The sequence below is a fragment of the Marmota flaviventris genome, chromosome 12 (genome assembly GCF_047511675.1).
Source record: "Marmota flaviventris isolate mMarFla1 chromosome 12, mMarFla1.hap1, whole genome shotgun sequence".
Lineage (NCBI taxonomy): Eukaryota > Metazoa > Chordata > Mammalia > Rodentia > Sciuridae > Marmota > Marmota flaviventris.
The window spans coordinates 87,095,917-87,108,780 of NC_092509.1; the positions used below are offsets into that span (position 1 = coordinate 87,095,917).

The window sequence follows — 12,864 nt, forward strand, 5'->3', positions numbered from 1 at the left end:
TATTTTTATGTGGTACTGAGAATCGAACCCAGTGCCTCATGCATACTAGGCAAGCGCACTACCACTTGAGCCACATCCCTAGCCCCTTTATTTTAGTTCTTATCATAGCTTCTAGTACATTAAGGCATTTTTCTCCCTCTGGGTATTTTCTAGATTTCCTCCATTGTTAGCTTTTCAGAAGCCTGAAGCTGATATTCAGTTTTGCAGTATTTATTCTGCTTGGTGTTCCTTGAGCTTCTTGTATCAGGGTTTGTTTTCTTCTTTAATTTTGGAAAATTCTCCCCTTCTTCTCCCTCAAGTTTCTGCAAGCATATCCATAGGGGGAAAGTTTCCCAATGTGTGTGTGAGTGTGTTTAGGACTTAAAAAAGAAAGGTGCAACTGAATAACTTATTTGTACAGTCACTAGGGAAAATGAGCACAATTTCTGGCATACCCAACAACTGCCTTTTCTTCTTGGACCTGGTATACATCAATCATTTCTCTCAATTCTTCACTTGACTCTAAGGACTATGCTTTTGGAGATTCTGACATTCAACACAAGTAGAGAATGGCCCTGCAGGAATGTTGTGGTCCAGGTCTTTTCCTTCAGTATTAAGGTGAACTGGTAGAATATTGCTTCATTAGCCCCTTGTGATAGGGACTGTAACTTGCTCAGGCTTGATATTTGAAAGAAGAGGCTGGTATTTTGTTGAGAAGGTATCACAGAAGGTTCCTCTGTGGTTCTTACACATTCTTTGTGCTAACATAACTGTGGCTTTTCCGAGAACAGTGACTGATACTGTTTATCTATAGGGAGAGGCTGCAGCCTCTTGTTTTCTTCCATTGGCTCTTTTTAGTTTAACCTTTTCCTCTTGAATTTCGAACTGCCCATCCTTGGGTTTTGGCTCTGAGAACCCTTCCCTGGAATGCTCCTGTGGTTTTGTAAACCTCTCTCCTGTTTTAGATCTAATTGAAGCTGCTGCTGCTGCCCCATGATCATCTCTTGCTTCCAGCTGCAGACTGTTGATCTTGTCTGTGTGAAGAGTCCAAGAAGAGTTCAGCTTTCTGGCAGCCTTGATCAGCCTGGTGCAATCTTTGTTCCAGATGTTTAATGGTAGCAGCCTTCTGATTAGTCTTCTTTTCCAAGTGTCTGTTTAGTTCACTTTTCTGTTTTATTTTTAAGTCTGAACTCTGCAGCTTAAAAGGAAGTTCATGCTTGAGAGTCCTGAGACAATCCAGCTGCTGCCGCAGAGATGCCCGAGCATCCTGCTTCGCACAGACATCCTTCTCAAGTTCCTTCCCAGTCAATTACGTCTCCTGTCTCAGGCTGATGTGGGTATCCAATTCTTTTTCAACACCCATTCACAACTGTGTTTCCTCCTTTAAATGCTTTCTTGTTTTACTTGGTGCTTGCTCTCCTGCAGTTCTGTCTTGCGTAGGATTCTTCTGATTGGATTTCAACATGTAATAGCTCTTCTCTTTAACTCATTCCTTTTTTTTTTTTTTTTCTTTTTCTGGAAAGGAATGATTTTTTTTTTTTGGTTTGTTTGCAACTGCAAGCACCAACTTGCAAAGTTGGATTTTTCTAACGCATCTACTTTTGCCAGAAGGTTGTTTATAGGAGCATTCAGATGTCTGTTGAGTTCTTCTCAGAGAAAGAGAGAAGGGAGTTGGAGTTGTCAAAAGGCATCTGAGTCAGACCTGGGGAAATCTCTGCGCATATCAAAACTCACCATTTACTAGTGGCAACACTCTCTCTAAAGTCAGGCTAATTCCTTTAGCTGCAATTTGGGGCTAACATAGAAAAACAAAGTTGCAAAGAGCAGAAGGCCTGGCACAGAGTAGGTGCCCTATAGACTCTGCTGTTGAAATGCACAATTCAGTTTCATTCATGACTTATCTCCTGACAGAGAAATTTTGTTGTGGTTAATCAACAAAATATCTCTAGCAAAACTAGCAAAGACCTCTTTCCTGTGAAATTTTGGGTGATCACTTTAAGTAATTTCATTGAAACTCATTTATCACCTCCAGTGCTCAGATGACAGATAACATACAATTTTCTGTTATTTTTCCTGATGTGACTATATGAAATCACTATACTTAGACACATCCTTGGGCTTAAAATATATAAAACAGTGAAATATTATCAAAATGAAGAGACTGTGGATCCCAAGCATAAGAACTCTGAGAAACTGGAACATTAAGTAGTATTTGTAGAGACATGCGGTCTCTAATCTTAAATCTATTTCAGTTTGTTCCACACTGGAAGACATTAAAAAATACCACCTGAGTAAAACCTGTACTTTCAGCAGCACTAAAAGTCAAAACTCTTGTTTTTTGTTACTATAATTTGGCTTTTCCTTCTATTAAAGTCATAGAGAACATGCCCAGTAAGAAGTATTTATTTATTTTGCCAAAAGAAAAAGTTCTGCAGATATTTTTGGAACTTTGAGCCAGTGATGCTTTTAAAATCATATCCTTAAAGATTCGGTGCAGTACCATGTGCTGTAGTACCAACAACTAAAGAAGCTAAGGCAGGAGGATCACTGGAGTTGGGGGTCAGCCTGGGCAACAGGGAGAGACCCCATCTTTTAAAAGCCAACCACCAAATCAGGTCCTAATTTCTCCTTAAATTCTTAGATATTTTGTTTCACCAACATTTGCTTAAAAGATCTTTTAATATTTATTCATTCACTTGAAAATTATTTAAGTGCCCCCTATTGTATACCAGGCACTGAGCTAGGTGTTGGGATTTAGCTGTGAGCAGAAAAAAAGCACAGGGTTCTCAATTGTGGCATCCACAATCTAGTCAAAGACAGAATTTTCAAATAATCATACAAATTAATTAGAACTTATGACTCCATTAAGTGCTCTAAATGTAATCATGCTGAACATCTAAAAGAGGATCTGACCTAGGTAAGGAGGTCAGGGCAGGCTTCCTTGGGCAGTGGAAATTGCAAGGATAGTTGAGTGATGAATAGAAGCTAAAATTGTATCCTGTACAAAGGAACCATTAGGTGCAAAGGCCCTTTGAGCCCAGTGGGCCTGGCATCTTCAAGGGAATGAAAGTAGGCCAGTGAGGCTACTAGAAAGAGCTAGGGGACATGTGGCACAGCTGAGAATGGAAGGAGTCAAGCCCTGCAGGTGTTAGGCCATATTAGGGATACTGCCTTTATCCTTATGTTTGGGAGGCTGGTCAAAGGTTTACAAATAACCGAAGAAGAGCTCAGGGTTGTATCTTGGAAGGATCCCTAGAGTTAAAAAGCAGGGAACATATAAGATGGGGAGGATGAGCAGGGGGAGGTCAGTTGAGACAACTGCAGTCATCTAGTCATCAGATGACAGCATCTTTGATCAGGGTGGTAGCAGAGAATAAGCTGGACAGAGAGATGAGGTACAATAAATAGCACTTGGTGGCAAAGTATATTGACATGACTCCTAGGTTCCTCTGTTGGTCCAAATCTTTATAAGAATTATGCAGACCCCTTTTATTTATTCTAAAAAAAATTAGCACTGTTTCCATGACCCTTCAGAATTCATTTATTCCACAAATGTTTATGAAGCATCTACTATGTGTCATTCTGGCTGCTGATGATACAGGAGTGGACAGGGCCGTCTGTCATGGAGCCTGTGCAAGTTGTTGTCAGAAACTCTGGTTAAGGTGAAAATTAGTGCAGTCACAGTGGAAACAGTATTTAAACTACTGGAGGCCCATTTTCTTTTGGCAAATCAAAATAAATGCACTTTTTAGTGCTTTACAATTTCTAAAGTCCCTTACTACTTCACAGATACCAGGGAAGTGTCATGTGGGGAGCCAGCAAAGGTGTTAGGATCTTAAGGTCACAAAGCTACGGGAAGTCAGTACTTTGGCTCAGATCTTCCAACTCCAAGATGAAGGCTGCCTCCCTCTCGTTTATTAAAACCATAACCAAGGAGAATGAAAAGCAGCCTGCTGAAGGGAAGGGTATTCTTTTTTTTACCTTAGCAGTTAGAAAAATAACAGATTCCTCAACTAGGAAAAAGCACATTCCTGGATTAAGGGTAAGAAACAAAAGTGCCTTTCTTTTGCCTTCATCATTAACTAAAGTTACATAATCAGATTTTTTTTTTTTTAAGCAAATAAAGGAAAGAGACTCAGGAAAACTCTGATTGTGTATTGACCCATCAGGGAAAAACAGTTTCAAATATGAGTCTTGGAAACTTATGCTAGTACCTACAGGGGAGCTTAGAACCAAGGGAAAGAATAAAAAAAAAAGTAGGCTTACATTCATCTATTGGAAAAACAGTTATGTGACTAATTTTGGAGCTTGTTTTCATATTTTACTGCTCATTTTAGCTAGTCCTTTTTTAGATGGTTTTGCTTGTATCTGCCATAATTCCAGTTACCAAAGTCAAATAAAATCAGATCACATCTGGACTCCAAGTGTTCAATAACATTATTTATCAAAATAAAATTTATTAAAAGTATTCAAAGACCACTTCAAAGTTTAGCTGCCTTCAAGACAGTTTTTGGCACTCGTAACGGACACTGAGTTTCCCACACAAAGCACGCATTCAATTTCACACACCGGTTAACAATTCAAACAGACCTTTTCAGTTTCAGCGATACATGAGACAACAGTACTGATGATCTGTAAGTCATAAGAACTTCAATACCCTTGCACATAGTAAACATTTTAATGTTACTTAGTACTTAAAAACTAAAACTAAAACCACTATGTGGTAACATGGACTGATTTAGGGAAAGATGTACAGCCAGCTAGCTAAGGCCACATAATCCCAGACCTATTGATTTTCAATGGTTTTGGAACGATAGTATTACACGGTGTCTTTCATCTCACTCTGGCTTTTCCAGTGAGACACCCCCACGTTCTTCAAGAAGGGAAGCCCTTCTGACACATGCTTCTCCTAGGTTACTGGCTTCCTGACTCACTACCCAACTTTGAATCAATAGTTCTGGGTGATGTTTCCTGAACACCCAGGCTGAATTCAAGGTCAGTCTTTTTAGTAGATCACAGCCTTTTCCCTTAGGAAAAAGAAAGAAATGTCCTCCATTCTGGGGTTCTTTTTTCCATCTCATGTAGTATGGGGATCTGTGGTGATCTGTGACCTTTTGCACAAGTCCTGGTAGAATTCTGACTCCAAGAAACGCGGGTAAGAGTTGTTCTCCATCAGGCTATATACTCTTTTCTGGGCAGTAGTGAAGCAGCCACTTGTAGCCTCTTGTATATTTTGGGCGATTAGAGTTTTGGTTTGGAAGTCTATGTTTATCTGAAATAAAACAACAACAAAAAATGGTTTATTTGGTATTCAGTCTTAGTGAATGAACTTTAATATTTGAAAACAAAAAAATGTAATGTGTGATTAGCTTCAGCCAAGACTGGAGAGACTTAACTGAAATTTAGGCTAGTGAGGAGGGAGGCCTTGATACTGCTCTTCCCACTTGCCTCTGATTTGATGCTTTCAATTCAATTCGTTTCACTTTGGTGCTAAGGACATCCAAATTATGCTGAAATAAAGAACCTTTTTCTTACCTCTTTTGGAGCTTCCTTTTCTATGAAATCAGTATATATTTTCCTTGCTTTTGAGGAAAGTTTTTGGGGTGATTTTGTTTTTTTGAAGTCTTCACAAGCCAACCAGAATTCAATATTTTCTTCACAGAACTCAGATTTTAAAAAAGCCCTGAATGCAGCAAGACCATCTGAAGAGGAGAGAAAGTAAGAGTGCAGAGTGTAAAGAATTGAGTGACCAGATAATTCCTTATGCTTTTCTAGTATTAGATGTAGCAATTTTCTAGATTTCACTCAACTCTGTAATCCTTAGTTAAGCTTTTTAAAGACTAAGATACCAGTAGGTAAAATGCTTAAGTTGGTGCTCTGCTACAAAAATATATAGATTTGCTATAAATGCAAAATAAATATCTAGAGGAGATATATAAATTCTCTAGAACTCGGGCTCTTGAAAACATTGTATGCAATGGAAAAGCTGACTCAACCCTAACTATGAGCAATGTTCGTTTTAATATTTAGGCTAACTTTTCTTCCCCACCTGGAGTGCATACCACGTACATTTCCATGACTAAATACTGAAAAATAAAGGAGAGAAAAATACGCTTTATGCTAGTAATTGTAAAAGCTCTCCTACAAGCTGCTCATTTGTGGTATGGATATATCCTTCCTAGACTCTTTTTTTTTTTTTTTTGCAATGGATCAAATTTAAGAGTTTAACTTACATTTACTAGCTAGCAGTTCATCAAATGCCTCTGACCACAGCAGTGCTTCCTCAGGAGAAGGCCTGCAAGAGAAGTTCCACATATTAGCTTATGCATATCAGAGTTCCTCTTTCAAGTTTAATAACTTGCTATTCATGCTTGCAAGTACAGGATTCTGACTTACTTGATGAAAGTTTGCTGTTTGCTTTTCTTGCTGGTTTTGGGCTTCCCAGGAGTAGAAGAATTGTGCAAGAAATAGCTCAAACGGGTCTTCCAATCTTTTAAACTAAAAAAAAAAAAAAAAAAAAAAAAAAAAAAATTAAATTCACTAAGAGGCAATTGATTCAATATGCTATTTCAATTGAAGCCATTTTTACCAAATAAAGTCACCCAGTAGCTACAGACACGCCAAATAAGACAAAACAAGAACTCAAGTGACAATCTTATTCCCTTAACATTTAAACCCAGCACCTTATGTGATGAACACAATTTCATCCATTCATCTAACTAGTTTTACAACTAAGGGGAAAACTGCCTAAAATCACTAAGATATTTTGATAAATTTGGTTCCTACATTTCAAAAGACAGATGCTGTTTCTGACCCACAAAAGGCAGTTTCTCTGTAAGGCTAATTACAATTCTGAGACATTTGGCACTTAATGTAAAGGACAGCAGTAAAACGACCTTGACTTGGCTGATGCTCCTTCTTCTACCCCTAGAGCAGGAGATTCTGGACCTCACTAGAGGCCGTGTACAATGAGGTGTGTGTGTGTGTGTGTGTGTGTGTGTGAGAGAGAGAGAGAGATTGATTCCTCTGGCTCTCCTCCTTCCCCACCTACAATGCTCCTTTTAAGCAGATACTGCAGAACAATTATTTGTTCCACAGTCGTGACTGGGTACTATCTGCTTTATCATTAAAAAAAAAAAAAAAAAAAAAAAAAAAAAAAAAAAAAAAACTAAACTAAAACCATTGTACTCAGAACCAGTCAAAACATATCATCCAAAACGATGTAAGCTCATCAGAACTCAAAATGCAACCTTAAGAATGCTGGTGGGATCCCGTATACCCGCTTTAGCCGCAGTATTCTGATGTCATTTTAAATGCAGAACAAAAGCCCATCTGCAGTATCTTAGCGCATCTACCACCGCTTATACAGAGATTTTTTCCTCAGTTCCTAAACTGTGTACTTGTTTTTGTGTCCTTGGCGCACAAAAACAAGTACATACAACACAGATTTTACAATTACTGTGCAAATTAACTTTTCCCCCATATATTTATTTATTTTTTCTGCAGCGGCTCAGGCTACAGTTTGCTAAAGTCGAGACCAAGGGTACCGCGTCTGCAGCAAACGCTTGTAGGAAGGAGCTGGACTGGAGGTCGCAGGAGAGACAAGAAAGCCATACTCACAGGGTCCGTTTCATCTTTTCCCGCTTCTCCTCGCTCTTGGGACCACTGCCTGCGTTCTTGTCCATGGGTACGCAGTCGTGCTGGACAGCCAAGAACATGGCACTTTGCATTATCTTTTTCCCGCAGGAACCGCAGCAGCTCTCTGTGAGGAGCGCAGCGCTGCATTTAAAAGAGGATGCGGCGCAGGGGCGGGGCCTCGCGGCGCCGGCCCCGCCTCCATTGATCGAGGATTGGCTAACGCAGGCGGGCTTGGGGCGGGGTCAACGCGGCCTGCGGCGGTCACGGACGCTGCGGAAGGGTCTCTGAGCGAGGGCGCTGCTGACGTAGGCGGCCCCAGCTTCGTGCGCACTCAGGCCGAGAAGCTGCGGCTAGAGGGACCCGTGTGGGGGCAGAAAGAGACCTTTCAGTGCGAGCCGTCGCCGTGACCTTTGCCAAGGCGCGGCGGCCGGGCGGGATTGGAGGGCTGCGCTGCGGCCGAGGTTGGCTGCCGGCCAGGCCTGGGCGCTCGCTCTCCCGTATCCCTCTTGCTTGCTGCTGCCTGGGAGTGCCGATTCCCCAGCAGGGAAATCCGTTTGCTGCTAGCCAGAGTTCAGTGGCCTTATTTCAAATTAAGACTAGGCTTTTCCTTTTGTGTTTTCTTGAAGCGTGCTCTTTCTCTCTGCGCCTCCTTTCTGGTTTACAGTCATGCTTTAAAGATTCACCCGGGGCCACCTGGTCTGTAAACTGAGGCTGCAGAGAAACCCTTCCAGTCCCTCCCAGGTACTCCACTTAATTGGGGGAAGGAAACCTAACCGGAGAAACCTGAAAGGATGACTGCTCAGGACAGGTGCTGTGACCTGCTTTGCAACTTGCCTAGGCATCTTAGAACACTTTTGGGAATGAATATTAGTTAGAGACGAAACAGGTGAAAGTGACTGTCGGAAGACAGGGCTTTAATTGGTTTTGCATTTTTGATCACCACTAGACACGTGGCTGAAACCTGTGAGGTTGCAGGGCTGCTGCTCTGGAGTCCTGACAGTGTCTCCTGCTAACACAAATCACAAATCTTTTATGGTGAGAGATAAAGAGGAAAACAAAGAATTTGATAACGCACCGGAATCTTTCTATTTTAAGAGTGCAAGGAATCAGGATTTCCTCATGAATCATTCTTGGTTGGCTTAGAATTTACCAGAACATTCAATGGACAAGTGTCTGTGGTGGGGGAGGGGAACGTGGGGAAGTGGGCAGGGAGGTAGGGTTTGATTGAAGAAACTTCATTTTCAAAAACCATCTCTCTTTACTGCGGGCTTTAAGGACAAATAGATTGCCTCAACTACAAACTGATTCCATTTCAGATAATATTACCAGAACTATAAGATGGAATATTCAGGTGGGATTCCTATCAAGCCTCTAAATAGTAAGATTAACAGCAAAGCATTGATTAGGCTGAAGATATTCTCCCTACTTTGCAGTAGACCTGTTAAGAGAATATTGGAGACATATTTTTGAAAATTGGAACCAGCCAACATATTCATATATTGAGCTGCCAGTAGTTGGAGCTGCAAATTTGACTTAGCAAAATCTGCATTTATTAAAACAGTTATATACTTTATTGTGGAAAGGAAAATCATTTAGATTTCAGTAATAAATACCTGAAAGCATGTTTGTAAGACTCTAAGAAGGTAATTTTTCTTAAGCATATGGTCTTCATTCTAAAATAATTTTAAATAATGTTCCTACATCTATTTTCACTTTCTGATGATTCAATATTTATTATATAAGTATCAAAATAATGTTGCAGATTTATAAAATATCAAGTTCATGATATATATTTATAAATGGTGTCTGGATAATAAATGATTAAGGAAAATAAGCAAAGATTAACAGTTAAATTCTTCAGAGATCTCCAAATTAGAGAAGTTCAGTCATCTCTCTATATTGACAAAGGTGCATATAGAGGTGTTCATGTAAACAAGTGATTTAAATGCTGACTATCCTTGATGGTTTTGTTTAATATCTAAGCGTTCCCCCAGCCCCAGTACTGGGGATTAAACCCAGGGGTGCTCTACCACTGAGCTTGGGATTTGAACCCAGGGCAATGCACATGCTAGGCAAATGCTCTACCACTGAATTGTAACCTCAGTCCACTTTTCACCTTTAATTTAATACAGGGTCTCACTAAGTTGCCTAGGCTGACCTTGAACTTTTGATCCTCCTGCCTCATCTACCCCAGTATCTGGGATTATAGGAATGAACCAGAGCATTGACTAGTATTTACTTTTTCATAAACCTTTTCAGTCTGAAAACTCATATTAAAAGGCAGAAAGTATTTTTTTTTCTAAAAATTGTATGGTTGATTGATAAATCTGAACATAAATCAGTTTAAAATATTTATTGTAAAGGTAATTTTAAGAGTTAAGGCAATACCTGTTGTTAACAGAAGCCTTTTTCTTAAAAAGTTGCCATGTCTTTTTAAAGACAGGCTGACATTTTTAAAGTGAAAGCTATAATTTTGATGACTTCCCTTTGGATTTTTTTGATGCAGTTAGGTTTTAGGTAAATAGGATTGCTCCACATTAAGATGACACATATTTTCCATTATGTGGTGGAGGAAGAAACAAGGCAGTGGGTTGTAAAAGTTGCACAGCAAAACCACAATGGGAGAGTGTCTGATAAACTAATACTTTTTCCATGTTGAATCTACCATGCCCTCTACTGGAGAGACTGAACACGTAAGTGGCAGAGGCTCTCAGGGTGGGTAGTAAATTTTTGAATTTTTTTTAGAAGTTTAAATTACAGAAGACAAATAAAAATACAAGTTTCTAACAAAACCAAAGAAATATTATGAAGAGTAAACATCTCCCATGCCATACTTCTTTCTTCTCTAGTAATTACTATGAACAAAATTATTTATATATACTCTCATATTTTCAGAAATTTAGGAACAAAAATATCTGCTTAAAAAAACACAAGAGGATCATTCTAAGTATTACTCTGTGCTTCACTTTTTTTCAGCCAATAAGATTAGCTTAGTTCTTAAATTTAAAAGAGCTGTAAACTTGTTGATTTCTTTTTTTGTGAATTTTAAATAGGTGGGTAGTTTTAAAAAAGGGGGGGGGGGGGAAAGGAAATACCAGGGAGCAAAGTGTGTGATGAATAATTGGAAAAAATGAAAACTTTTAGTACCTTTTCTGTTGATCATATTTGAGGATATGTGTCTCACTCCTTCTTCCCTCCCTTCTTCTCTACTTACTGACTTCCTTCCCTTCCTTATTTAACTTTAGTTGGTGAAATATTATTTTTATCAGAATGAACATATGACTTCACAAGGTTCTGTACTCCACTTCTTATCTGTAATAACTTGAAAATTAAAATTAATTCATTGGAATATAATTTTCATACCTAGAAGCTAAAAGAAAATTAACATTTTTGTCAGGAATAAATTAGAGTTTAAAGCTAACCCTTAGCGTGTATTATAGAGGAATTAATAATTTTACCAGTCCTTGTATGGCAGTTGCAGTTAGATTACCTCATAGTTCTACCTTAATTTCATGCATGGTATTTAGTATGTTGTGCTTCAAGGGCAGGCAGAGCCTGCTTGAATTTAATAGTTCCTCTTCATGAAAACATCAGGATTTTCTTTGGAAACTAATAACCAAAATACAATGAAGTTTTTTTTTTTCTGAATAAAAACTGCTAACATATATTGAAATGTCTCTAGTAGGTTTCTGAAGTTATTACTAGTCCTGTATGTGAGAGAACTATAAATATGAGGTATAAATTAGGGAATTGTTTCCTTTGGCTGCTTTCTTTTTGTGCATGGAAAAGTAGGGGGAGTAGGTGACTATAAGTACTTTCTTATAAAAAATTTGCATAGATGGCAGTTTGTCTACAAAGTTTAGAGGTAAAGCTAGGAATTTTTTTGAGGATATGTGTCTCACTCCTTCTTCCCTCCCTTCTTCTCTACTTACTGACCTCCTTCCCTTCCTTATTTAAATTTAGTTGGTGAAATATTATTTTTATCAGAATAAACATATGACTTCACAAGGTTCTTCTAAATGGGATCTTAATTTTATCTACAGAAATTGGACAAGTGTCCAATTTTTTAAAAAAATTTTGGGATATTAGGTTAATTATGTATAGGATTTAAAAAGGTCTATATGCTGTTAGTGACTCAGTCATTTAGAGTCTTTTTTGCCTAAAATGTTATTATTGGGGCTTCGGTTGTGGCTCAGTGGTAGTGCGCTCACCTAGCATGTGTGAGGTCCTGGGTTCAAATAAATGTATTGTGTACAAATAAAAAAAAGTTATTATTCTTTGGTACCAGGGATTGAACCTAGGGGCACTTAACCACTGAGCCACATCCCCAGCCCTTTTGATTTTTTAAATTTTGATATAGGTCTTGCTGAGTTGCTTAGGGCTTGGCTAGGTTGCTGAGGCTGTATTTGAACTTGAAATCCTCCTTTCCCAGTCTCTGAGACTACAGGTATGCACCACTACACCCTGCCTCCCTCCTTTTTAAAAATTTAAATATGAAGAAAGGCTATTTTTTGTTTAGATAATGAGGAATCCATTTGCACTTACCTTTTTTTTTTCTTCAGTATACTGACAATTCCTGTGTAGAAAGCATTAATCCATTTTAGACACTGATTTTCACAGGTCTTTGATTCATCGACTACTTCATAATAACCTAAAACCTTGTATATATTTTCTGCCAAACACAGTTTTGAAACAAAATTTCCAAACTCTCAACAGAGATTTGGGAAAAGAGTAATGAATACTTTTGAGGAGATGCCAGTAGCCTTGACACAGTTATCATGTTATAAATATTGAAGTCTTGAATGCCAGGCTAATGGCACTAGTGTCCCCCAAACTTCTCAGCTTTTAAAGACAAAATAATTTTAGAATTCTTTTCAGAAGGTGCTCTTGAAAGAGCAGATTGGCTGGAGGGGTTGTCCATAATTGGGACACTTGTCATTTACTACTAGTTCTCGCTCTATTTTTAGTTACCACCTCTGGCAAGCTGTTTAGTCTTTTTATGCCCAGTTTTCTAATTTATAGGGTGCAAAGAGGTCAAAAGTGCTAGGAGCATGTTGTTTGATGGCAATACGTTGAGCACTGAATTGGTCTTTAGCAAAACTTTGATAGTAGAACTCATCTCTTCTAGGTGTTTCTTTTGCCTATTTTTCTGCTTTTTCTCCTAAAACCCACAATTGACTATCATTTCTGAGGTGGCATGTTCTTTTTTCAGTTGGAAAAGTTTAAAGAAGGTCCTCAGTGTCTACT

General features: G+C 38.7%; 1 protein-coding gene and 1 pseudogene across 1 annotated transcript; both read right to left on the minus strand.

The window, feature by feature from the left end:
• Positions 1–592: 592 nt before the first annotated feature.
• On the minus strand, positions 593–3,906 carry LOC114103212 (protein RUFY3-like; annotated as a pseudogene).
• Positions 3,907–4,406: 500 nt separating this feature from the next.
• Rgs2 (regulator of G protein signaling 2) lies at positions 4,407–7,743 on the minus strand. The gene is made up of 5 exons (XM_027948816.2): positions 7,600–7,743; positions 6,376–6,477; positions 6,213–6,274; positions 5,515–5,681; positions 4,407–5,251 (listed from the first exon to the last, which is right to left on the minus strand). Exons 1-5 carry the CDS (start codon positions 7,707–7,709, stop codon positions 5,057–5,059), a joined length of 636 nt encoding a protein of 211 aa, XP_027804617.1. The 5' UTR covers positions 7,710–7,743; the 3' UTR covers positions 4,407–5,056.
• Between the last annotated feature and the right edge of the window lie 5,121 nt (positions 7,744–12,864).